This window comes from Trichomycterus rosablanca, chromosome 4 (genome assembly GCF_030014385.1).
Source record: "Trichomycterus rosablanca isolate fTriRos1 chromosome 4, fTriRos1.hap1, whole genome shotgun sequence".
Classification (NCBI taxonomy): domain Eukaryota; kingdom Metazoa; phylum Chordata; class Actinopteri; order Siluriformes; family Trichomycteridae; genus Trichomycterus; species Trichomycterus rosablanca.
In genome coordinates, this window is record NC_085991.1 from 12,188,942 (window position 1) to 12,216,453 (window position 27,512).

The 27,512-nt window shown below is 37.8% G+C and overlaps 1 non-coding gene, 1 pseudogene and 2 gene segments (V, D, J or C); 2 read left to right on the plus strand and 2 right to left on the minus strand.

Moving 5' to 3' along the window:
- Nucleotides 1-2,373: 2,373 nt before the first annotated feature.
- On the minus strand, nucleotides 2,374-2,903 carry LOC134311815 (Ig kappa chain V region 3381-like). The segment is given in 2 exon segments: nucleotides 2,374-2,696; nucleotides 2,837-2,903. Coding segments are annotated over 2 exon segments (390 nt in total).
- A 1,689-nt stretch (nucleotides 2,904-4,592) lies between these two features.
- On the minus strand, nucleotides 4,593-7,537 carry LOC134311816 (T cell receptor alpha variable 17-like). The segment is given in 2 exon segments: nucleotides 4,593-4,945; nucleotides 7,459-7,537. Coding segments are annotated over 2 exon segments (432 nt in total).
- Nucleotides 5,960-6,031, plus strand: trnap-cgg (transfer RNA proline (anticodon CGG)). Its single transcript has one exon. It is a non-coding gene; the product is annotated as a tRNA-Pro (tRNA).
- An 18,484-nt stretch (nucleotides 7,538-26,021) lies between the features above and the next one.
- On the plus strand, nucleotides 26,022-26,140 carry LOC134313080 (5S ribosomal RNA; annotated as a pseudogene).
- Nucleotides 26,141-27,512: the final 1,372 nt, after the last annotated feature.

The window sequence follows — 27,512 nt, forward strand, 5'->3', positions numbered from 1 at the left end:
ATGTTCAGATCCACTCGATTTTTAGCTTCATTTATCTTTACAGATATTCCTGGAACTGGAGGATCAGCTTTTCTTTCAATATTACTCTCAGTAATCAAAATGAGGAATTCTGGTCTGGATGTTGAGTACTGACGATACCAGAACAGATAATCATCATCACCAACACCACTGTAATTACAGGATAAAGTAACAGAAGTTTTCTCCAGGACATTTTCAGTTGTAGAAAGTGGCTGAATTTTTGCTGCAGAATTATAACCTGTATAAAAGGGAAAAAGATAAATCAGATTTCTTTCTTTTCTTTATTCCTATCAGATATAAATGTAAAATTAATGTAAAATATTAGTGTGTATTTAGCTGATGTGGAATATAAACATAAATAAAAATATTTAACTAGAGCTCATGATGTCTTACCTAAAATAATGTGAAGAACACAGAGATGTGTAAGCAGTGTCATGACTGAATTACAGTGTTACATTGTTCATTTTGCAGTTATGTAGGTTTGAACTCTTTACCGTCTTTACTTCGACTTCCTCTTCACATCTGCAGCTGGATCAGATTATAGTAAAATGTAGATGGATGCTGCCACCTTCTGTTTATTTTCTTATATAATTATTCTGATTGAACAGCTCACTAGCTGACTGTTTTATTCAATACTAATTAACACACACAACTGATCCAGATCACAAAAAGTATAATATATGTCTGGATGTATTTGATTAAAAACTTCATAGTTTTAAAACAGAATGTCACTGATACAATATAGAATGACATGATGGTGTAGCTGATAGATTAAATGCTGCACAGCAAAAGGAGTCCTGGAGATCTACATCAAAGTTTTACCTCTGGTCAGTGTTTATAAGGATTTCAGCATTATTCCCTGTGTCCAGTGTTACATTGTGAACAGAACAGATGTGTTTCATAACATTTTAACAGTTAATCAGATTGTAGTATTGACCTGTGAAAATTCTTCTAATTGCAGCAACCAGAAGTCCTGTCATAGTGTCAACCAATCAGATATGGTTATTCCAAAAGTCTCAGTTTCCATATTTACTTTAATGAATACAGTATGAAACGTGGATGTAAGAGATAAAGAACATTTTCAACAACCTGTGCATTATTTTAATCATCATTATGTTACTCTTGTGTTTAAATGTTTTGGATTATAACAGAGAAAACTGAAAACTGCAACCACTCAGAAATGTTGCATATAGAAGTTTTCCAGACTCAAAAAATGGTTTACAAACAAAAGTGTTACAAAAAACCGAGCAAAACATTTGGTGATTTAAATGGTGATTCGCAAAATCCATCCAAAGTTAGAGAGGTCTTGTGAATGATGGAGACTCTCACACCCTGACCAGCTTCATCACATGTGCATGCAATAATCTTTATATCAGAAGTCCTACATAATCACACACACATTCGTAAATTAGGCATTACACCCATGTTATGTTTTCTTACTGAACATCATTTTCTTCAGTATAACCACTCAGGAGTCTTTTTACTACAGTAACAGATTTTATTTTAGCTGTTATTCATTATTGTTGTTGCTGTGCTGATGCTTTAAATGCAGAAAAACAGAAAGTGAACATCAAAAAGAAGGAACTGATCATTATTGTTGGGTATCTAAAAGCTGATCATGTTTGGAGTGAAAAACAGTGATTAGTTGTTAGTTTACCAATAATGCTTTTAAATGTGTCACCCATACTATGAGCACTGATGAACCCCCCCATACCATGACAGATGTTGGCTTTTGTACCTTTTGCTGACAGCACTGTGTATGGTCTTTTGCCAAGGAGAACTGGATGTCCACCTTTGAAAACAAGATGAAACAAGATGAACCTCAGCTGACCAAAGAAAACGTTTCCACTGTCATTCAGTCAATCTGAGATGAGATTCTGACCTTAGATGATACTAGAGACACCTGCAGTTTTATAGCTGTTTTTCTAACATCTTTTGTGATTTACTGGACTAGTTTTTGTGAGATAATAATTGTTGATAATAACTCAGTAGTTCCATGAAGTTCCAGTCTTATTTACAAAGCTTTTTTTGAACCATTTATTTATTTATTAATATTTTTATTTTACAGGTCTAGGGGACACTGAGCTTGGTTGTGTATAATTAGCTAAAGTAGCATACTAATTTAAATACAGGTTAATTAACAGAATAGTTACCAATCACTTTTTACAAGGTTGGTATGGGTGTTAAATATCATGTTTTGTTAAATAATACAAGATACTAACCATCAATCAGAAAAAGCAGGTGCTATTTATATTGTACTTGTTATTTATTTATTCATATTGTGTGTGTGTGTGTGTGTGTGTGTGGTTAACTGATAACAAGCTGTGGGAATAAATAACTTTGATGTTCTGAACTTCAGCATCTCAATAGTTTTATATCACTGGGCTTCTCTAAGCAGTGATAGAGCGCAGAATCTGTCAGCTTTAGATTGTTGATGGTGAGTTCAGTAGATGTACTGGTTGTTTCAGACGTGAATCGAGGGTCATCAGGAGTGCTCTGACCTGTACGGCCTTTTGCACCTTTATACAGTAAAAACTGTGGTGCACTGTGTGGATTTTGTTTGTACCAGTAAAGCCAAACACTGCCGCTTGACTGATATGAACATTTTAGAGTAACAGTCTCTGTTTCTTTCCTGATAATGTTGGTATCTGTTGGCTCAATTTTATCAGCAAAACCACCTGTTGTAAAGAAAAAAGAAAATAATGTGTCATTTATTACAGATAAAAATTGTCAGTGAAACAAACTGTTTTAACTCCTAATAATATGAGCATAAATTAGCATGTTTTTTGCCAAATATAACTAAATATAGTATTATTACCTGATGTTACAGTAAGAATCAGTGTTACGTATCTCCCGATATGGAGTAAGTTGCATAGTTGAGCCATTTCTGAACACAGTCTATTGAGGACTGTATAATAGTTCAGTATGAAACTCATGACGTCTCTAAGAAACCACATACAGGATGTGCAGATGTTACAACATCACTACACACATCAATTTAGAGTAATAAAAAGTGTTTCTATTGTGCTGTATGAACTGGAGCATGATACAGCAAGTTTGGGTAATTTTACCTGAATGTTTGGCAGGTGGCACCAGCAGTAGAGTAAGAGGGGGGTACAGACTTAAGTGCTTCCTGAAACATTAGGAACAAATGTGAGTGAAGGTGTGTGAGTGGCCAGATGAGAGCAAGTTTTGAGTTTTATTTTTCAACTTTGAGTGGGTTCAATTTACCTTAAATCAATGAGCACAAGGTGAGAGTACACTCCTGACAGGGCGCCAAGCCATCACCAGGCTTTGGCCACTTCATCAGATATAGCCAATCATGTTTGTGTATATATCTGACCGGCTTGTTTGCAAAGCTTAGAACTGACATGTCTAACTCGTGCGTTTGAATCTCACGTCTGCTACTGGCTTATAACCTCCTTAAAACTAATGTAATAGTGACCCCTGCTGGTTGGTTGGTGGTGCCTTCATGCAAAACTCGAAAAGCAGAGATCAGTGCGTGGCTCATAAATTTATTGCTATGTACTACAAAGAATCAGGTCTAGAAAGACAGGAAGTGGAAGTTTATTTTTACTCTGAAGTAAATATACAGTATATAAAGTCCATTTTTAAAATGCACTTGGAATACTGATTAAATTGGATTTAATTTCACTTTAAGTGTATGTGAAACATGGAGGTAAATACACATGCTGTAGTAAACTTAAGTTTAAGTAAATATACTTTAAATAGTCTCAATTTAGTACACTGACTCACTCACTCACTTTCTTAACCGCTTATCCAATTACGGGCAGGGGTTGGTGCTGGAGCCTATCCCAGATTTTCAATGGGCACAAGGCACACAGTAAGACATACACATACACAACCTGACTGCATGTTTTTGGACTGTGGGAGCAAACCGGAGCTCCCGGAGGAAACCCATGCAGACACGAGAAGAACTTGCAAACTCTGCACAGAAAGGACCCGGACCGCCCCACCTGGATTGAACCCAGGACCTTCTTGCTGTCAGGCGACAGTGCTACCCACCAAGCCACCGTTCTGCCCCAGTATAGTGCACTTTACACAATTAAAGTTGAGCTTTTGTATTATTTTTGTACAATTAAAGTATATTAAGTACAAAAATAGTTGTTCAGTTTTAGCACTCTTTAAGTGTATTGATCATTAGTGTGACATTAATACACTTTAGTGCACTATAGTATATTAAAGATTAGTATAATTAAGTATACTCTTTTCACCAGGGCATCATCACCTGTTTGGTGTAATTGGTTATTCATACACCAGACTATAATCCTACAAAATCCCTGACTTTGTGCAAGTGTACCTAGAAGAATTGATGCTGTTTTGGCAAAGGGTAATCACACCAAATGGTGCTTTGATTTACATATATTTTTTGTTAATTGACAAAAAAAACTATTAACACTTCTTTTTACACCTGCGAAATAAAAATAATAATCATTTTTTAATCTTTTTGCTTGGGACTAGTTTAAAATTGACAGCAGAAAGATCGTGCTTAAGCTTATTTGAGATCATAGACTAAGAACTGAGAAAGCAAATGTTAAAAAATGTAAACATGCTTATAGCTCCTCCTCTGAGAGAAGGTTTTTGTACAGTGTAGCTGAATTTCCTGCTACTGTGGGCTGCAGAGCACAATAGTACAGAGCAGAGTCAGATACTGCAGCAGAGACGATCTTCAGTTCTACTTTCTTGTTCTCTTTAGTTTTGATGGACATTCTTGGGTCTGGTGGTTGAGCCTTGGTGACAGTACCCTCATTAGTCAGCAGCAGAAACTCTGGTGTTGATCCAGGTTTTTGTCGATACCAGTGGAGTCTATTAACTGATGATTCATATGTGCAGGATAGTGTGATGTTGCTGCCTTCATCTGATGTTAAACTGGGTTTATCTGCTGTAATACTCTCAGCAGCTTCTGCTATAAAACATGTTAACAATACATAACATTTATTTCATTTTAAATTAAAAACATGTAACTAAAATTGTTATCATGTTTGTTATAGTGGATTTAATACAAACCCAATGAAATATGATACCTATTGTATAACACTTACCATTTTCATCATTAATGAGTAAAATGAAGAGAAGGAGTAACATCATTGTGCTGAGTGTCAGATTTACATCTGGTATACCAAAAGTTGTCTATACTGTATAAAAGAACATAACCCCGCCCCACCCCCAATTCATGTGCATTCATGTTAACCCTGCCTTCATAGGTCATGCATCTAGATGCATCTGTTTTCAACATCTTAAGTAATCCATGCCACGAACTTTTGGAAACCAATGTAATGAATCATTAGTGTTTCAGATGCAGATGCTGCACTTTCTTGTTTTATAGCTGTATTTACATCACAACCTAATGCAGGGACAAGTATGTTGACTTCTGACAAATGACTGTCATGCTGCTATTACTTCACATAATTGTGTTATTTACAATTCATTAAAAAGTCATTAAAAACGTTTATCCTGCAAAAGTGAAGGTTGTGTAGGTTTCCTGATCAAATCCGGGTGGATCCCTTCTTTAATCCCCTGCTCTTTCACTAAAGAATGTTGACTTATCAAAATGTCTCTTTAAAATGTAATCACAGTGTGCAATTAGAAATCAAAGGTGGCATTAAATTGATAAACATGTAAATTCTGTCTAATTACATGGGGTTACAAAAGTACTTCATGAAAACAGCACAGAGCTTTCAAATGCTTCCTAGTCCTGACAGTTGACTAATTAAAAGAAGTTTTTACTATTTGGAGCCTTTAAATATTTGTCACGTTTTAACTCTTTAAAAAGAGGTTATAACCAGTCTATGTACTGATACTGGAGGTTTTGATAGTTTTGCAATGCAAGCACCGACCACACTTACCAGCTCAACCAGACAACATAGTTTTGACGGTCAGTCACGCAGATCAAAGTAACACAAAGACTCTTATTCCTGCTGGCTCGTTGGTCTAGGGGTATGATTCTCGCTTCGGGTGTGAGAGGTCCCGGGTTCAAATCCTGGACGAGCCCTTGTTTAGTTGAATGCTTCGTTGAACTTTACAAAAAACTTATCAAGTGTCCCGTTAAAATCTAATGATCGAACAAAAATGACACATGCTGATACACTGGTAGAAGTTGGTGAGCTTATGTGGATGTAAATACCTTTCATTACAATTCTTCCAGTCAGCTTCAAGTTTTTTTTTTCTACCGATTTTAGAATCTTTGGGCAAATTCAAAGCATTGAAAATGTTACGAAATCCAAACAGCAAGGAGCATGAAGTCAACACGACAAGATAAAATATCATGGTAATGCAAATGTTACAAAATCTCTTGTATAACTAACCGATTAAAGACAGCGTCACAACGTTTGTATTGTACAGTTTGGGAAAATCTCTTGTATAACTAACCGATTAAAGACAGCGTCACAACGTTTGTATTGTACAGTTTGGGTGGATAAACATACATAATGTAAACAGTGTGAAGCATAAAGTCAGTGGGACTGCACACAGCTCCTGTCAAATGCTTCCAAGTCTTTTAATCTGACAAAGCGAGTCTTTAATGACACCTCATGCTTAAACTGTTAGAAATGCTTTAATGAAGCTCTGCATTGAATTTTGTTTTGTCATGAATAAACTTCCCAGTGCAACCAGTCAACATGGTTTTGATGCTAAGCCATGGAGGTCAAAGAAATGCCCTGACCTTCTTCCAGGCTGGCTCATAGGTCTAGGGGTATGATTCTTGCTTTGGGTGCGAGAGGTCCCGGGTTCAAATCCCAAACAAGCCCTTGTTTACCCATGTTTAATTCATCAACTGCCTCTTCAGGTTCTAATCCCAGTGTGCAAATGGAAATAAAACGGGGTGATTAAATGGCAAAACTTGAACAGCTGTCACAGAATCAGTTTCTTCCGTTCAAATCTCTCGACCACCATGGGCAAGACCAAAGAGCTATCAAAGGACATCAGGGACAAGATTGTAGACCTGCACAAGGCTGGAATGGGCTACAAGACCATCAGCAAGAAGCTTGGTGAGAAAGAGACCACTGTTGGCACGATAATTTGAAAATGGAAGAAATACAAGATCACAGTCAATCACCCTCACTCTGGAGCTCCATGCAAGATCTCACCTCGTGGGGTAAGAATGATTCTGAGAAAGGTGAGGTCATCCCAGAATTACACGGGAGGAGCTTGTCAATTACTTGATGGGCTGATGCTAAATGGAAAATGTTGTTATGTATTATGCTTACAGGAAACCGGGTGGAGTCCTGAGCATGTAAGTAGTATATGTGCAGAATGGGATGGGTTTGTGTTTGCTTCTCAGTCAAGTGGGAGGGGGAAGGGAGTTGCTATTTTGATACGAAGAGGAGCAGTAGATAAAGCAGTAGAGGTATGGGGGGATGAAAGGGGGAAGGCATTGGCGGTGCAGGTGGAGTTGGAGGGATGGGAATGCACATTTTGTACCATTCATGCCCCGAATAATGATGTTGAAAAGGGTGACTTTTTTAACAAGGTGGGAGACAGATTGAATGGGTGGAGGCATGTATACCTCATTGGAGATTTTAATACGGTGTTGGGGAGAGATGATGTGGTAAGTGGTATGGTTTATAGATCAGATGTGGGAAGGGATGTACTGGTTCACCTAATGAGAAAAGAAGGGTTGATAGATATATGGAGGAGGGGACGAAAAGGAGTGCAGGTGTACTCACGTAAACAATGGGTGGAAGGTTAATTTAAACAGAGTCGGATAGATTTTGTCCTCTGTCATCATGCAGACTACGCTGACGTAGCACACATGTCCTATATAGACACGGGACTAAGTGACCATTCCATCATGCTGCTTAGGCTGTGTGCGGGTGGGATTCAAAGAGGGCCAGGGGTGTGGGCATTAAATGTAGAATATTTAGAACATGAACTGTATCAGCATGGTGTCAAAGGGATCATATCGAGCCGGTTTTGTTGTCCAATGAATGAATCTGACATTGATTTGTGGTGGGATAATTTGAAGTGGGACATAAAATGTTACTCCAGGCGTTACGGGGCGGCTTAAAAGAGGTGGAGGGTACAGGAGGAGCAGATTTTACGTAAGTGGATTGATACATTAAAGGAGAGAAGTGAGGTGAACGAGCTTCTGCTCAAAGAGTTATTGAGTGATCTGATGGAGATAGAGGAGTTGAAATGTCAAGGTGCGAGGGTGAGGAGTAGAGTGCGGGAGGTGGTGGAGGGGGAGTGGTGCACGGCCTTCTTTTTTCAAGCAGAACACGTGCGTCAGCGAGCAGGGCTGCTTCGAGAGGTTCTGAATGCAGATGGACTGCGTGTAGGAGGGTCTGAGGAGATCCTGAAGGAAGTAAGTCAATACTTTAAAGATTTCTTTAATGAAAAAGGGGTTACTTGACCTTATCTCAGCCAAGGTTTCTGAGCGTGAAAGGGAGGACTGCGATGCTGCTGTCACCTTGTCTGAGATAGAGACGGCGATCGAGGCATTACATACGAGGAAGGCGCCGGGAGGGGATGGTCTGCCTGTTGAGTTTTATCGAGTCTTTAAAGATGATTTGATGTCGATTCTATGCAAGGTGTATTATCGGTGTTTTGTAGAGGGGGAGTCTGTGCCCCTCAATGCGCATGGGCCTGATAAAACTAATATATAAGCGCCAGGGTAATAGAGCAGTCTTGGGGAATTACAGACCCCTGTCCATGTTAAATGTTGATTATAAGATCCTAGCGCGGGTGCTCGCGTAAAATATATGAAAGCGAAAGGGGTGGGAGGATATATCCTACGCCTAGACATAGAGAAGGCCTTTGATAGCGTAGAACACACGTTTCTGTTTGGGGTTCTGCGCTCCTTCGGTTTTGGTGAGGGGTTTCTGCGATGGATATCTGTCTTATACAGTGGGGTTGCTGCACGAGTTAAGTGCAATGTTTTTTTATCAGATGCCTTTTTAATAAAGCGTTCAGTTAGGCAAGGCTGCCCTCTCTCAGCAGCCCTTTACTCTCTGGTAGCTGAGCCGCTGGGGCTGGCAGTAATGAGGGCGGCAGGGACAGAGGGAGGAATCAGTTTGGGACGAGGTTTTGCGCCCACTGTTTTTCAATATGCAGATGATGTAACAATTATAGTGCGTGATCCAGGAAGCGTAGAAAGGGTAATGGAGATGGTGGCACAGTTTGGAGCAGCATCTGGGGCAAAAGTGAATTGGGATAAGTCCCAGATGCTCAGGTTAGGCTCTGTTGAAACTCTGTCACCTGAAATAACTGTCCCTGAAGTAAAAGATTATGTTGTGGTATTGGGTATTACAGTGGGACAAGATGAGAGAGAGACTGAAAAGGTAACATGGGACGGAGTCCTTGAAGGAATGGAGCGAAAGTTGACATTTTGGAGGAGAAGGGCATTGTGTTTGAGGGGACGAGACCTTGTCGGTCTGCCACATGCCCTTGTGGGCGTATAAAAGACTTAAAAGGTCTATTTTAACATTTTTATGAAAGGGGAAGAATCCAAGAGTTGCATATGATACAGTGATAGGTGTGGTAGGAAAGGGTGGGCTGGGTCTCCTAGACCCTCTTGTGCGAATGAAGGCTCTGCGTGTGAAGGTAGTGTGCCGCTTTCTCCTAGGGTTGGGAGAGAAGAGCTGGGCGGATATTTTTAAACATTTTTTGAACAAGGTGGGAGGGTTGAATTTGGGAAGCGATGCCCTCTGGATGGTCCCTACAGGGGTAATGCTGAAAGACCTCCCAGCATATTATCATGAACTGTTTACTGCTTGGGGGGAATTGCTTCCAAGGCTGCAGTGCGAGTGGGGAGATTGTGCCGCCATATTAAATCAGCCTCTGTTCCTCAACCCAAGTGTGACTCGGGAAAGGAGGCTGATGTACTATCCATCATGGGTAGAAGTAGTGATAGTGCGATACAGAGACATACTATACAAAGGTGTTTCTGGATTCTTGCCTGTGCAGGCAGTAATTGATGCATTACAGTCGAGAGGGACAGATATCAGGTGGGATGTAGTGGAGCGGCAGTATGGGGCTTTGAGGGCGGCTCTCCCTGGGCGATGGGTGGAGGAGGCCGAGAGGAGTGGATGGGAAGGTAAGAAGGGAGGGAAGATAGAGGTGCATGTGCCAGGGGGGGAGAGTTTCATATCTCTGGAAATGTGTTCCTTGCGTTCTCTTTATTCTGTTTTCAGAGACATCGCGTTTATTCCGCCAAGGTCCGAGCTCTTTTGGGCTAGAATGCTTGGGGAGGAGGCGGTACTTAGAATGTGGAAGAACATCAGATTGCCTTGTGTTGCGGCAAAGGTTGAACAGCTGGATTACCTGTTGCAACATAGGGCACGCCGTCTGTGCACAATGGGATTGTGCGTGGATGCAGGATGCAGGGTGTGTGAGATAGAGGAGGAGGGCATTCTGCACTTATTTGTGCATTGCCATGCACTGGAGCCTTTTATGGTCCGTATGCGTCGTCTGGCGAGGGTTTTATTGGGACATGCTGGGTTTGTAGAGCAAGAAGAGAAAATAGCGTGGGAGGGGATGTTTTTATTTGGTGTGATGGTCAAAGGGGCACATGGATACACACTAAACTTGCTGCTGGCCATGGCCAGGTGGACGGTGTGGGCTCGCCGGAATGTGGTGCGTGGGGGAGGAGAAGTCTTCTCCTTATGGACTCTTTTCACGGCGAAAACTAAAAGACTGATGAGACAAATAGGGGAATACTACACCTCCATGAACAAACAAAAAGATTTCTGGAGATTGTTTGGAAGATGTAATCCATGTGTGTGCATGCAGGGAGGGAAGGCTAAATTGAACTTGGATTTTTAAATGGTTATGAAGATATACTATTTTGTGTTACTTTTTGTAAAAGAGATGTATAATATGTGAATGGGTAGAAATGAGTAAAAGTGTGTATGAAATGTGTGTATGAGAGTGCATGAGTGTTTGTGTCTGTGGGTGTACGAGTGAGTGAATGTATGTGTAAAAAATGCAGGTACAAGGTTTAAAATATGAGTAGTTAAAATGACCTTAAAATGTTTTTTTTTTTCCTCTCTTTTCTGTGTGTTGTAGAGTCGCAGGAGAGGGCTGTCGCACCCCTGGAGAACCTTAGAGTCTGCGAGTTGGGTGATGATCCAGGGGCAGATGGCTCTCTTAGGCGGCTCCAAAAAACGGTTTGATTGTATTCTTGGGTTCGATGTGAATAATGAATGTAATCTTATCAATTTGAAAAATGGTTGTTGTATGATTGTGAAATTAATTAAAAAAAAAAAAAATAAAAAAAAAAAGAACGCCTGATCTCGTCCGATCTCAGAAGCTAAGCAAGGTTGGGCTCAGTCAGTACCTAGATGGGAGACCGCCTGGGAATACTGAGTGCTGTAAGCTTTTCATTTTTTCTTTAGCCCTATTCATTCAGTGTCATTTAGCTTTTTGCTAGAATGATGAAGCTACCTACCTACCTACCTACCTACCTACCTACCTACCTACCTACCTACCTACCTACCTACCTACCTACCTACCTACCTACCTACCTACCTACCTACCTACCTACCTACCTACCTACCTACCTACCTACCTACCTACCTACCTACCTACCTACCTACCTACCTACCTACCTACCTACCTACCTACCTACCTACCTATGAAAGGCCTTCCTCTTAGTTCCAGCACAGACAGCTAGCTAGCACTCAGTTAGCTGGCTAGCAAGCTAGAACAGGCCTTTCAATCCAGCCTCTTTCAGTTCCAGCACAGACAGCTAGCTAGCTAGCACTCAGTTAGCTGGCTAGCAAGCTAGAACAGGCCTTTCAATCCAGCCTCTTTCAGTTCCAGCACAGACAGCTAGCTAGCTAGCACTCAGTTAGCTGGCTAGCAAGCTAGAACAGGCCTTTCAATCCAGCCTCTTTCAGTTCCAGCACAGACAGCTAGCTAGCTAGCACTCAGTTAGCTGGCTAGCAAGCTAGAACAGGCCTTTAAATCCAGTCTCTTTCAGTTCCAGCACAGACAGATAGCTAGCTAGCACTCAGTTCGCTGGCTAGCAAGCTAGAACAGGTCTTTAAATCCAGCCTCTTGCGCTTATGGCCACACCACTTTGAGAACGCCTGATCTCGAGCGCCTCCTAGTGGTGACAGGAAGTGAACTCTGAACTTTGCAGTTTGGGAGGGAAAGGCTCTCCCAGTGTGTTTGAAAGTTTTTGTTTAATGTTTTAGTGAAAATTATAATTTACTGCACTGAGTTAAAAGTTTGTTTTGAGTATAGCTCCCCAGCAGAGTTGCTGCTTGGGGAGCAGTTTATTTTGCCTATTTTTTCAAAATGGAGGATATACCCGACACAGACAACGGAAATGAACAAAGACAAGAAACAATGGACACTAACTTAACTGGAATTGAGAATATGGAGAACAACAATGAAGGAGAAAAAAACAATGAACAAAGAAGAGAACAAAAGGAGTCAGGAAAGTACGTCAAAGAACAAACGGTGATCCTGGAAACTGGAAACCTGGAGAATATCAGCTTGACGGATATAATGAAAGAAATTGTCAATAAAATAGGACATGGAAAACTACTGGCTTTTAGACCAAGACAGAATATGAACTAACACTGGTGGACAAAGAAACAACGGATGGAATTTTAGAAGGAATACAGATCAACGGAAAAGTGTGTGAGGTGAGACAGCTAGTAACAACTGACATACAGGGGTTGGACAAAATAACTGAAACACCTGGTTTTAGACCACAATAATTTATTAGTATGGTGTAGGGCCTCCTTTTGCGGCCAATACAGCGTCAATTCGTCCTGGAAATGACATATACAAGTCCTGCACAGTGGTCAGAGGGATTTTAAGCCATTCTTCTTGCAGGATAGTGGCCAGGTCACTACGTGATGCTGGTGGAGGAAAACGTTTCCTGACTCGCTTCTCCAAAACACCCCAAAGTGGCTCAATAATATTTAGATCTGGTGACTGTGCAGGCCATGGGAGATGTTCAACTTCACTTTAATGTTCATCAAACCAATCTTTCACCAGTCTTGCTGTGTGTATTGGTGCATTGTCATCCTGATACACGGCACCGCCATTGGATGCACATGGTCCTCCAGAATGGTTCGGTAGTCCTTGGCAGTGACGCGCCCATCTAGCACAAGTATTGGGCCAAGGGAATGCCATGATATGGCAGCCCAAACCATCACTGATCCACCCCCATGCTTCACTCTGGGCATGCAACAGTCTGGGTGGTACGCTTCTTTGGGGCTTCTCCACACCGTAATTCTCCCGGATGTGGGGAAAACAGTAAAGGTGGACTCATCAGAGAACAATACATGTTTCACATTGTCCACAGCCCAAGATTTGCGCTCCTTGCACCATTGAAACCGACGTTTGGCATTGGCACGAGTGACCAAAGGTTTGGCTATAGCAGCCCGGCCGTGTATATTGACCCTGTGGAGCTCCCGACGGACAGTTCTGGTGGAAACAGGAGAGTTGAGGTGCACATTTAATTCTGCCGTGATTTGGGCAGCCGTGGTTTTATGTTTTTTGGATACAATCCGGGTTAGCACCCGAACATCCCTTTCAGACAGCTTCCTCTTGCGTCCACAGTTAATCCTGTTGGATGTGGTTTGTCCTTCTTGGTGGTATGCTGACATTGCCCTGGATACCGTGGCTCTTGATACATCACAAAGACTTGCTGTCTTGGTCACAGATGCGCCAGCAAGACGTGCACCAACAACTTGTCCTCTTTTGAACTCTGGTATGTCACCCATAATGTTGTGTGCATTGCAATATTTTGAGCAAAACTGTGCTCTTACCCTGCTAATTGAACCTTCACACTCTGCTCTTACTGGTGCAATGTGCAATTAATGAAGATTGGCCACCAGACTGGTCCAATTTAGCCATGAAACCTCCCACACTAAAATGACAGGTGTTTCAGTTATTTTGTCCAACCCCTGTAGTTGTCTCATTCTTACATTTACCAGCCTATATTACGGATGAGGAAATTATGAACAAACTAAGACTGTGGCGAGTCATGCCATTACAACAAATAAGAAGACGTGTATATCCCGGAACAGATATAGCGGACGGGACTAGGATCGTTAAGGTCCGGTTTCCCAAGGACGTCGCGTCACTGCCGTACAGTACAAGATTTGATACAGCAGAAAACCCTAAATACTTTAGGGTCTTACACAGTCGGCAGGTAAAGACATGCAGGATATGTATGAGTCCAGATCACGTGATGAGGACATGTCCGGAGTTTGTGTGCAGACAGTGCATGCAGCAGGGACATTATGCACATCAGTGCAGAGTTGAAAGATGCCCGGACTGTAGGAGTCTAATAACTGTCTGCAGATGCCAAAAAGAGACTGATCAAGGACAAACTGAAAGCCAAAACTTGAACGAAGAGGAACCAGAGACACAAACACAGGAAGAAGAGGATACAGGAAGACACCAAGAAGAAAAGACTGAAAAAATGGAAGAAGAACAAAGTTTCGAGGAAAAACGAAAAGAACAAACAGACTGATTTGAGCGTCAAGTTCAGTAATAGCAGTGTGGAGATGGAAAGAAGGACCAAAGACAAAGCAGAAGCAAGGACATCGGAGCAACAACAACCACAACAAGAAGAAATGGAGCTAGAAGAGGAAGAAGAGAAAAAAAAGAACAGTAAACATGAGGTAATAAGAAATAAAATAGAAAGTATAAGAAAAAGAAAAATGGGAATAAAACCCAATATAACAAGAAGGGGAGAAAAGGGTATCATTACAAGGATGGGTAAATTTGAGATATTAGATGAAGAATTACTGAAATAAAAATGAAATGTTATACAATTTCCTTTCAACTTTTTCCACTGTTTCCACTTGCGACTACAGTGGTATGCTTAAATGCAAGAGGATTAAACAAAAATGAAAAATTCCAAATGATATTAGCCAATAACAAGAATGCTGACATTGTTTTCAAGAGACATGTTGGGATGAAGAAAGTGTCAAAAAATATAAACCACAATGGGATGGGAATATTTTTTATAATAATGGACAAGAAAAACAGAAAGGGGTGGCAATTTTAATTAGAAGAAACACATATGAAAAAGAAAAGGTTATTTTTAGTGATGGAATAGGAAAAAGCATAGCTGTACAATTTGAAAAAGATGGAAGGAAATTAATATTATATAATATACATGCACCGAATGAAGAAAGAGAAAAAACTGAATTTTTTAAAACAATAATGGTTAATATAACTGGATGGGAAAATGTCTTAATATTAGGAGATTTTAACACTGCATTAAGTAAACTTGAGGTTAACAGTGGGATGGTTTTTAGACCAGATAAAGGTAGGGAACAATTAAAGATGCTAATGGAAAAATATGAATTAATAGATATATGGAGATGGAGAAATGAAAAGAAAATGGAATACTCAAGAGAGCAAAATGTTCAAGGGACTTTAAAACAAAGTAGAATAGACCTGCTTTTATGTACAAAAGAGATGGCAGAGAAAATAAGAGGGATTTATTATAAAAAAACAACCTTTAGTGATCATAATTATTTAATTTGGGTAATGGACTTTACAGAGGTTAAAAGAGGCCCAGGAGTATGGATGCTAAATGAAGAAATTCTAAAAGATAAATTATACAACATACAAGTGAAGGACATGATCATGTGGAATAAAAGGGACAAATTGTATAATATTGATAAAAGAATATGGTGGGACAATTTAAAATTCGATATTAAAAAACTGACAATTAAACATTGTAAATTAATGCAGAAAATTAAAAAGCTAAAAGAAACAGGAGTGCAAAGAGAACTGGAAATAGAGCTTAGGAACCTTGAGAGAAACAGAAATGAAGGAAGCATGGAAAGGCTACTAGCAGTACAGGATAAAATAAAAACTGTTAAAGAAGAAAAATGCAGAGGGTTAATACTTAGGAGTAAAGTCAGATATGCAGTTGAAGGTGAAAGAAGCACTAAATTCTTTTTTGAATTAGAGAAAAGTAAACAAACTACATCCATAATAAAGGAAGTATTAAACTCTAAAGGAGAAAATAAAAAAGGAACAAAGGAAGTACTAAAAGTTATTAAAGAATTTTATGAGGACCTGTTTAGAAGTAGGGGTGTAGATAGAACAGCAGAAGAGAAACTACTAGAGCAAATTAAAACAAAAGTCTCGGAGGAAGACCAGGAAGAGTGTGATAGTGAAATAACAGAGGAAGAAATATTAACTGCAATTGAACAATTAAAGCCAAAAAAAAGTCCTGGGTTGGATGGATTAACAAATGAATTTTATAAAAATTTTACAATCATTCTAGTTCCAATTCTAAAAGAAATATATGATGGAATTTTTAACAAAGCCGAATCGAGTGAGAGCATGAAAATAGGAATGATTAAATTAATATTTAAGAAAAAAGGAAGTGTTAATGAACTACAAAATTATAGACCAATAACAATGCTAAATACAGACGTCAAAATACTAGCAAAAATAATTGCAAACAGATTAAAAAAAGTTATACCAATGATTGTTAAAACAACTCAGGCATATGGGGTGGAAGGAAGGGATATTGCAGATACGGTAGGTAGCTTAAGGGACATAATAATATACATAAAAGAAAAAAACTTAAAAGGATACTTGATAAATATAGACATTGAAAAGGCTTTCGATAGAGTGGAACACCAATTTTTATTTAACGTTATAAAGATATTTGGTTTTGGGGAAAAGTTTTTAAAATAAATAAAAAAAATTTTTATTATGGAATTGTAACATGTGTTAAGTGTAATGGTTTTATAACGGATTGCTTCAATGTCACAAGGTCAATAAGACAAGGATGCCCACTCTCGGCCCTCCTATATACAATGGTTGCTGAACCATTAGGGTTAATGATAAAAGAGATTAAAGGAATTACAATTGAAGGAAATAACAGGTGATGCAATATTTTTTAACCAAGTGTGGAGATAGTAATTTAGGATGCAATATTTTGTGGATGAAAACAAAAAACTACATGAGGGATTCAATTCCATGTTTTTATAGAGAAGTACTAGAATCTTGGGGAGAGTTTCTGAATCAAATAGAGATTGTACCGAAAGGTAGGAATCAATTGTTGGAGTTTCCACTCTTTTTAAATAATAATGTCCTAATAATAATAATGTACATAATAATGAGACGATTTATTAAAAAAAATGGTGGGAAGGGGGGATTAAGCAAATAAAAGACATTTTATATGAGGTTAAAGAAGGACTTCTACCAGTACAAGCAATTATAGATGCAATAGAGTCAATAGGAGAGGAATATAAGTAAGAGACAATAATGAAACAATACGAGAACCTCAAAAAGGCCGTATCAAAAGAATGGATACAATCAATAAACAGAAACGAGGTCAATGAAAAAATGATCCCTGAAATATATAGGAATGTGAACAACAGTATGAACAGATTTGAGATGGAAACAACAAAAACGATTTATGTAGCTTTTAGAGACAGGACTTTTATTAAACCAGCAGCAAACCGATATTGGAAAGAAAAATATGAAAAGATTGAAGAAAAACATTTATGGAAGAATATAAGACAGAAATACATTGAGCCAAGGGTAGAAAATTTTATTTTTTTATTGAGGCACAACACTATTTTAACAGAAATGAGACTATGTAAAATGGGAATAGAACAGAATGCATTGTGCAAAGTGTGTATGCAGGAAGACGAGGGATTAAAACACTTATTCTTTTATTGTAAGGAACTAAAAGACTTTATGGAAAAATTTAAAAGAATGATGAGAGAGATTCTTATGGATGACTATGATGAGAAAATGACACAGAGTGAATGGGAATCTTTACTCATGTTTGGTGTAAAAGCAAAAAGGTCTAACAAATATATGACTAATATATGTGTGACAGTAGCAAAATATGTTATATGGATACGAAGAATGAAAAAAGAAAACTCAATGTATGGAAAATGTTTCAATATAAAATGGAACAAGTGGTAGAAGCAATATATGTGTACTGTGAAATGAATGATAAAATGGAAGATTTTAACAAAACGGTATTAGAAAAAAATTATTTTATAATAAAAACAGAGAAAATAGAGTGGAAGTGGGAAGAAGTGTAAAGATGACTAAAAAATAATGAAGTGTAAATGCAGTGTAAATGTAGATATTTAGTGTGATATTAATGCATTCATTATTTTATGTATGTACAGATGTATATGAAGTATTTGTATGTTTGTGTTTGTAAGAAAATTTTATCTAGATAAAAAAAAAAAAAAAAGAACGCCTGATCTCGTCCGATCTCAGAAGCTAAGCAAGGTTGGGCTCAGTCAGTACCTAGATGGGAGACCGCCTGGGAATACTGAGTGCTGTAACCTTTTCATTTTTTCTTTAGCCCCATTCATTCAGTGTCATTTAGCTTTTTGCTAGAATGATGAACCCTACCTACCTACCTACCTACCTACCTACCTACCTACCTACCTACCTACCTACCTACCTACCTACCTACCTACCTACCTACCTACCTACCTACCTACCTACCTACCTACCTACCTACCCACCCACCCACCTACCTACCTACCCACCCACCCACCCACCTACCTACCTACCTACCTACCTACCTACCTACCTACCTACCTACCTACCTACCTAAGGACCACAGTATTTCAGGGTATTACATGACAGACAAATAAAGATGTGCCGAATGTGTATGAGCCCTGATCACATCATGAGAGACTGTCTGAATTTCATATGTCGAGAATGCATGGAGCAGGGGCACTATGCAAGATACTGCGGAGCAACAAAGTGCCCAGAGTGCAACCACGCGCTGATAAGCTGCATATGTACAGGCACTGAAACATCAGAAAGAGAGACTGAAACGGAAGAAAAAAGAAACCAAGAACAGACAAACTTAGAAGAAGAAACAGAACAGGAAAACACAGACAAACGAGAAAATAACATCTGAAGATCTGACGGAGAGTGTTGGGGGTACCCCAAAAGAAGAAACAACAGAAATGGAACAAGAAACAGACAACAAAGAGGAAGAAGAGGAAACAATGGACACAGACAACATAACAGAGACAGACAGCAAAGGAATGGACAATGTTTTTAAAACAGAGCAAACGGCAAGGAAAACTGAAGGGACAAAAAGAAAGACTAAACCGCAACCAAACATAATAAAAGCTTTGGAAAAACAGGAAAAGAAGAGAAACAGCAAAGGAGAAAAGAATAGAAAAAATGGGTATGTTTGACGTTTTAAGCGAGGTACAGTTAGAATAATGGCGAGTTTTAGGTGTGTCACTCTTTTAATGAGTGCTTTTATTTTAACATCAATCAATGTAAGGGGGATTAGCGATTTTATGCATTTTAAAAGATTGACACACCTAACAAATAAAACTGATATTTTATGTTTACAAGAAACGTTTTGGAATAATGAAATAGCAGAAAACTTAAGTAAAGAGTGGGAGGGGGAATTAATACATAATAGTAGATAAAATAAAAGAGGAGGAGTAGCAATTTTAATTAAAAAAGATATTTTTGAAAAGATAGAAAAAATTTACACAGACAAAAATGGACGTATTTTAACAGTTAAATTAACAAACAATAACAAAAGTGTAACTATATGCACAATACATGCGCCAAATAATGTAAAAGAAAAAGAAACCTTTTTTAAAGACTTGTGTGTTTTAATGGAAAAATGGGATGAGACTATTTTAATAGGAGATTTTAATACTGCTTTTAGTAAAATAGATATTAACGATAAAATGAATTTTAGAACAGACACAGGAAGAGAACAATTAAAAATTTTAATGAATAAACACAATATAGTAGATGTATGGAGACAGAATAACCCTGAAAAAAGAATTTATTCGAGGGAAGATATAAATCAAAACAAACGCAAGCAAAGCAGGATAGACTTTTTACTAAGCTCAGAAAAAATAAAAGCAAACATGGAAAAAATAGAATACAAAAAATACCATTTTAGTGATCATAATTTTATAACGGCGAAATTGGATTTTAACGAAGCAGTGCGAGGGCCAAGAGTGTGGGCTTTTAACTCAGAACACTTACAAGATGAAATATTTAAAACAGAAATTAAAAACATAGTTGAAAACAGTAAAAAAGACATTTTATACAAACAAGAAATAGGAGTATGGTGGGATAACCTAAAATATGACGTAAGGAAGCATGCAATAAAATATGGAATAAAAATGAGACGAATCAAAAGAAGCATAGCGATCGGCAGAACTGAAGAACTAGAAAATGAACTAAAAAAGTTAGAAAAGAACAACGGAGATGTAGGGAAAATCTTAATATTAGAAGAAAAACTAAAAGAACTAGAAGAAGAAAGTTTCAGAGGGGCAATGATCAGGAGCAAAGCACAGTATATGTATGGAAGTAAATCTGTCTCATCAGATTTTGAAATTTAAAAGCCTTTGAATTTTGATTACTGAACTTTAAGCCTTTGAATTTTGATTACTGAACTTTTTTTGCCTTAGAATTCAACCCACACATTTTACAATAACTCATTTTCACTTTCATTTTTCGATGTTAACAAATTCAAAATCAAAAATTCAAGTTTATAAAATTCAAATAATATATTCAGGTTGCTCAAATTCGATAGGTCAAATTCAGATCACAAAATTCAGATTAAAAAATTCAGACTAAACATCCGGGACACGCAAGATGAGCAATCGATTCCAGAGCCGTAGAGAGAACAGAGCAGCGACACTCCCATAGAGAGCCGCTGTGTATTTCTCTGCACAGCTCCGGGTGGAGCTCTGTTCATTTCCACTACTGAGCAGCTTTTTCAGCTGTATGTTGCTTTGTTTTAAAAAAATAATGAATTTGATGTCATTAATATACTTAATCCTGTTATTGTTTAGCATTTGCTCAGCACTAAATGTTACATGTTTATCTTAATTAATAGGTATAACTGAATTTAGCTTAGTCAGTTAAGCTAAATTAATGACACTAGAGTCTTTTCACCTTAAATGAGTTGATTAATCAAGAGTCTTGTTACAGAAATGATCATAAAACATCAGAGCCATAATAAATCATTATATTTTTACTTTCATACTTAAGTACATTTGAAGGTAAATACTTTAGTACTTGTACTCAGTGAAGTGGAGGTAAAGAGTATTTTACTTTTACTACTACTTTTACTGGAGTAATATTTTACCTTGGCTATCTCTACTTTAACTGACCTACATGGTTTGTGTACTTTGTCCACCACTTACATTAGACAAAATGAACTTGTGCATATTCATAATGAATTCATTAATGTATTACATGTAGGAATTAATTATTAATCACTCATGAAATAAGACATGAATGAAGCTATGTCATGTACCTGCACTATAATGTTAAAGATACGGTAGTGTGTTTATCAATCTGTTCATTCAGTGCAGGTAAACCTTATGAATCCAGCCACATGGCTTAGTGTTTAACCAAAATGATTATTATTATTATGAATCCTCAGGAAAGTGAAGGGAGATTATAGTTTATGCAAAAAAAATAAATAAATAAATAAAATCTCTGTACTGTATATTGTCTCTACTACTTAATGATATCGCATTATGTAATGTATGCTAATATAATGTACTGTGTTAACAAGAACGACCTAATAACACGTCATTATACATCAATCTTCCACTTCATATACCAAACTGACATTAAAGCAGATGCAGTAAATGTAAAGGTACTTGAAAATACCCAGAAATTGTACAAATGTTTATTATTTAGCGTTTAATATTTCATTCACTGCTGCTTGTCCCATCCCAGCTAGCCTTGTAATTGTGGCCCACTTCCGGCGCAGCTGGGCCAGAATTGCCCCCAAAACACTACGATACCATTTATTTCCCGTTTTCTTCTCCTTTCACATCCTCATAGATAAAATAATACATTTATTCTACAGATTAACTTCAGATTGTGCAGCAGAAAGTATTTTATTAAGATAATTGCAGCAAGTATAAAAATAATAATAATAATCAGAATATTAAAAATAAGACAAATTATAAAAGTGAAACAAAATTACAACTATATTAATATTATATATAGAAAATAACATATAATTGCATCTGTTCTCTCTACGGCTCTGGAATCGATTGCTCATCCTGCGTGTCCCGGATGTTTAGTCTGAATTTTTTAATCTGAATTTTGTGATCTGAATTTGACCTATCGAATTTGAGCAACCTGAATATATTATTTGAATTTTATAAACTGGAATTTTTGATTTTGAATTTGTTAACATCGAAAAATGAAAGTGAAAATGAGTTATTGTAAAATGTGTGGGTTGAATTCTAAGGCAAAAAAAGTTCAGTAATCAAAATTCAAAGGCTTAAAGTTCAGTAATCAAAATTCAAAGGCTTTTAAATTTCAAAATCTGATGAGACAGATTTACTTCCATATATATGCTCCAGGGAGAAAAATGCACCAAATATTTCTTAGATTTAGAAAAAACAAAACAAAAAGCGGATGAAATAAAAGCAATCAAAATAGATGGGGGAAGAGAGGTTAAAACAATAGAAGGAATTTTAAAAGAGGTGCACAGCTTTTACTCTAATTTGTTCACAAAAACAGAAATAGAAGAAGAAAAAAAGAATTTTTTATTAACACATATTAACACGAAACTTAAAGATGAGGATAGAGAACTGTGTGATAAAGCGATAGAGGAAGAGGATATAGAGGAAGTAATAGACATTCTAAAAAATAAGAAAAGTCCGGGAATAGATGGTTTTACAGCAGAATTTTATAAAGCTTTTAAAACCACTTTTATCCCAATTTTAGCTAAATTATTTAATGAAATTTTTAAACAAGGAGAAGTCACACAACAAATGAAAAAATAAATGATTAAACTGATTTTTAAGAATAAAGGAGAAAAGTCTGATCTAAAACAATATAGACCGTTAAGCATGTTAAACACCGACTACGAAATTTTAGCAAAGGTTTTAGCAAATCGTTTAAAAAAGATTTTACCGTACATCATAAAAACTAATCAAGCTTACGGAGTTTTAAATAGAGATATTACAGACACAGTAAGTAACATAAGAGATACCATATGGTATATGAAAACAAAAAAGATAAAAGGTTATTTAATTAGTGTAGACTTCAAAAAAGCATTTGATAAAGTGGATCATAAATACCTATTTGATGTTTTAACAGCTTTCGGGTTCAGGGAAAGTTTCAAACGGGGGTTAAAATGCCTATATTCTGACACCTACAGCTGCGTAAAGGTAAATGGTTTTTTAACTGATTTTATCCCAGTAACAAGATCAATACGCCAAGGCTGTCCTCTGTCCGCACTATTGTACACGCTAGTGGCAGAACCACTTGGTTTGGCCATAGGTGCGAACGAGGATATTCGAGGAATTCCAATAGAAGGTTTCAAAAAACAAGGGAAAAATTTTCAATATGCTGATGACACAACATTGATTTTAAAAGATATTGAAAGTATAAATAAAGCAATGAACATCTTAGATAAATATTGTAAAGGATCAGGAGCCTATGTAAACAAAGAAAAAACACAATACATGAGACTATGTAATGCTGAGATTTTACCGAAAGAAATTAATTTTAACGAAGCAAAAGAAAAGATAAAAATTTTAGGGATTTATATAGGGGAAAATGAAAACGAAATAAGAGACATTATATGGGAAGAAACATTAAACAAGATGCAGAAAAAATTGAATAATTGGAGAAGAAGGAATTTATTTTTAAAAGGGAGGGTCCTAGTAATAAATGCTTTGTTTTTATCGAAAATGTGGTATGCGGCAGGGGTGGTAAGCATGCCGATGTGGGTGATTAAACATGTAAAAAGGACAGTACTGAATTTTTTATGGGAGGGAAAACCGCCAAAAATAGCATATGATACTTTAATAGGGAAAAAGAAAGATGGCGGATTAGGACTACTAGATATTTTTATAAGAAAACAAAGTCTAAGGGTAAAAGTAATTAAAAAATATCTGAACGAGGAAGAACATATTTGGAAAAAGATTTTTAATTTTTATATGAATATCTGCGTAGGACGAGACATGAACACAAATGTTATATACATGAAAATAAAACAGAACATGTATCAGGATGTGCCGGATTTTTATAAAGAGGTTTTTAGAGCTTGGGGTGATTTTATGGAAAATATCAATTTTAAAGTGGAGGGGAGAAAACATCTTTTAGATCAACCCATTTTTTTAAATAAACAGATCCTTTTTAATGAGCGAACAATGTTTTTTAAAGAATGGTTTGAAGCAGGTTTTAAACAGATAAAAGATGTTTTATATGAATTTCACCCAGGGTACCTACCCACGCAGGCAATTATAGACGATATAGAAGAGAACGAAGAAATAGAAAACAAAAATGTCATTGAAAAACAATATGTAATGTTAAAACAAGCAATAGAAGTGAGATTTGAAAAAGATGTAATACCGATAAATAACTGTGTTTTAAAAAATTTTAATGACTTATTTGTAGCCAAACATGGATAGAACCCAGGGCGAGATTATATTGGAACAAAATATACCCTGAACTAGAAATTAAGAGCATATGGGAACCCTATAAAGGACCAAAAGTGCTAATTTTAGAAAGCTTCGACTTCTATATAAAACATAACTGTATCTATAATGAACAGAGACTCCACAAATTTAATATGAGCGATAATCCAAACTGCAAAATGTGTAATGAAAATAAAGTGGAGGATATAAGACATGTTCTTTGTGTTATAAATGGGGTTTGAGAGAACCCATAAAGTGGGGAACCCAAGTATGGATACACAAAAGGGGACAAGAACTCAAATGACAATGAATATTTATTGAGATTCAGATAACAACAGGGAAAATGGTGATAGGTCCAAACAGAGGACACTGAAGCGGCTGGAGCAGTACTGTGGGTTAAGAGGAGCTATGATCTGAGTCCAGGTACAAGAGGGGTTGGTGTCCAACACCGTCCAGGGCTTAGGCAGAACAAGCAGGGGCAGTGGGAGAAGAACCAGGGTCACAGGAGCAAGGAGCCAAGTTCAAGAACCAACAGAAGCGCAGGGGTGGTAGTGGAAGATGAACCAGGATCACAGGAGCTAGGAGCCAAGTCCAGGAACCAACAGGGAAGCCAGATGATGAATGGATCGCTGGGCTAGAATCAACAGGAAAGAAAAAACAACAACGTTGAAAAATAGTTTGAACAGCAACAAGATAATGTCCTTCACAAAAGATTAGCTCAGGAGTCAGATGTCACTGTACCGCGGTGACAAGCAGACAATCTGGCAACGGGTGGTGAAAAAGCCGGCGTTTATAAGCAGTAGCTGATTAGATGGAAAATGAGGCACAGGTGAGTGAGGTCCGCCCTCCAGCGATCCATTGGCTGGCTTCCACTGCAATCTCTGGGAACAGTACCGCTCCAAGCCGCTGGGGGGAGAAGGAAGCCGGGCAGGCAAAAACACACGCACAGATCTAACTAGAACAAAAAAGCGAAAGTCCAAAATAAACTTTAACGAAAACAAAATAAAACGGAGGATAACAGAACTAACAAGGTACACAAGTGGAAAATACAAATGAAAAATAACCAGAGAAAACGAAAGTAACAAGGCAAGAGCGGATCTTATCACTTTGAGTGCAAAGAAGTTACGTGTTGTATACTGAAATTAAAAAGAATAATTAGAGAATTAATGGGAGATAAGATAGATGATTTTAATTGGGAAACTTTGTTTTTATTTGGTTTCAATAGTAAATGCGAGAATACACTGATTTTAAACACTATTTTAGCGGTTGCAAGATACACAATATATCTAACATGAAACATAAGAAAATATAAGCAACTGTATATCAAGATGTGTGTAATATATGAAAAGAAACTGGAGTATTGTTTAAGGCTGTTTTATGAGCATTATAAAATGAATGGAAAGAAGGAAGTATTTGAAAACCTCTTTGTAAAAACAAATCCTTTTATTGAACTAACGTGGAGCGGATGTGAAGTAAATTTACCGACATGTTCATGTTTGAATGTATGTACCGATTTAAATTTTTTAAATGTACTCTTTTAATGTAAAGTATTTATTTGTTCATTTAAGTGCTTAATTTATGGAGTTTAAAAGGTTTTTTTGTAATGTCATTTGAACGGTTAATAAAGAAAAGAACTTGAGAACGCCTGATCTCGTCCGATCTCAGAAGCTAAGCAAGGTTGGGCTCAGTTAGTACCTAGATGGGAGACCGCCTGGGAATACTGAGTGCTGTAAGTTTTTCATTTTTTCTTTAGCCCCATTCATTTAGTATCATTTAGCTTTTTGCTAGAATGATGAAGCTAGCGTCCATCCATCCATCCATCCATCCATCCATCCATCCATCCATCCATCCATCCATCCATCCATCCATCCATCCATCCATCCATCCATCCATCCATCCATCCATCCATCCATCCATCCATCCATCCATGAAAGGCCTTCCTCTTAGTTCCAGCACAGACAGCTAGCTAGCACTCAGTTAGCTGGCTAGCAAGCTACAACAGGCCTTTCAATCCAGCCTCTTTCAGTTCCAGCACAGACAGCTTGCTAGCACTCAGTTAGCTGGCTAGCAAGCTACAACAGGCCTTTAAATCCAGCCTCTTTCAGTTCCAGCACAGACAGCTAGCTAGCACTCAGTTAGCTGGCTAGCAAGCTAGAACAGGCCTTTAAATCCAGCCTCTTTCAGTTCCAGCACAGACAGCTAGCTAGCACTCAGTTAGCTGGCTAGCAAGCTAGAACAGGCCTTTAAATCCAGCCTCTTTCAGTTCCAGCACAGACAGCTAGCTAGCTAGCACTCAGTTAGCTGGCTAGCAAGCTAGAACAGGCCTTTAAATGCAGCCTCTTTCAGTTCCAGCACAGACAGCTAGCTAGCACTCAGTTAGCTGGCTAGCAAGCTAGAACAGGCCTTTCAATCCAGCCTCTTTCGCTTACGACCACATCACTTTGAGAACGCCTGACCACGCCCACGAGGTAATCAGGAAGTACAAGGTGCAGACGGGAGAGAAAGGCTCTCCCACTTGTTTGTATAGTTTATACTTATTATTTGAAAACAAGTTATTTTTGGTTAGAACTAGTTACATTTTTTTGTATCATTTAAAGCCCCCCGGAGCCGGGGCTTTTTAGCACATTTCATTGGCTCCACCAGCAGTGAAGGAGGAGGGCTTAGTTGAGTTTAAAACAACCGCGCGCTCAGACGCAGGGGCTCTTTCTTTGGCTGTTGTTTTTCTAGATTGCAGGAGAAAGGAGCGCCGATCGGCTTAGCTCTGACTTATATTCACAGATAATTTCCTACACTTAATAAAGTGTTTTTGAAGAGTACTTTCAGGATTCACCGACTGCTTCTTCAGGGCCTCTCGAGAAAAAGATTCGTCGTAACAGATGGTAGCAGAGGACGGTTCAAGAGGCCAGAAATAGCAGCAAAATTGATTCAGCTGATTGAGCTAAGACAGAGATTTCAAGGATCTTTTGTACTCAGTACAAGGCGCGCCTACAAGGTAAACAGATGTTCTCTGTATATATTAGCTGCATTTATTATTTAGCGTATTGAGTGTGAAATTGAATCTCGGAATCCGTAAGTGTCTGATTAAATTACTAAAGTATCATTAGATAG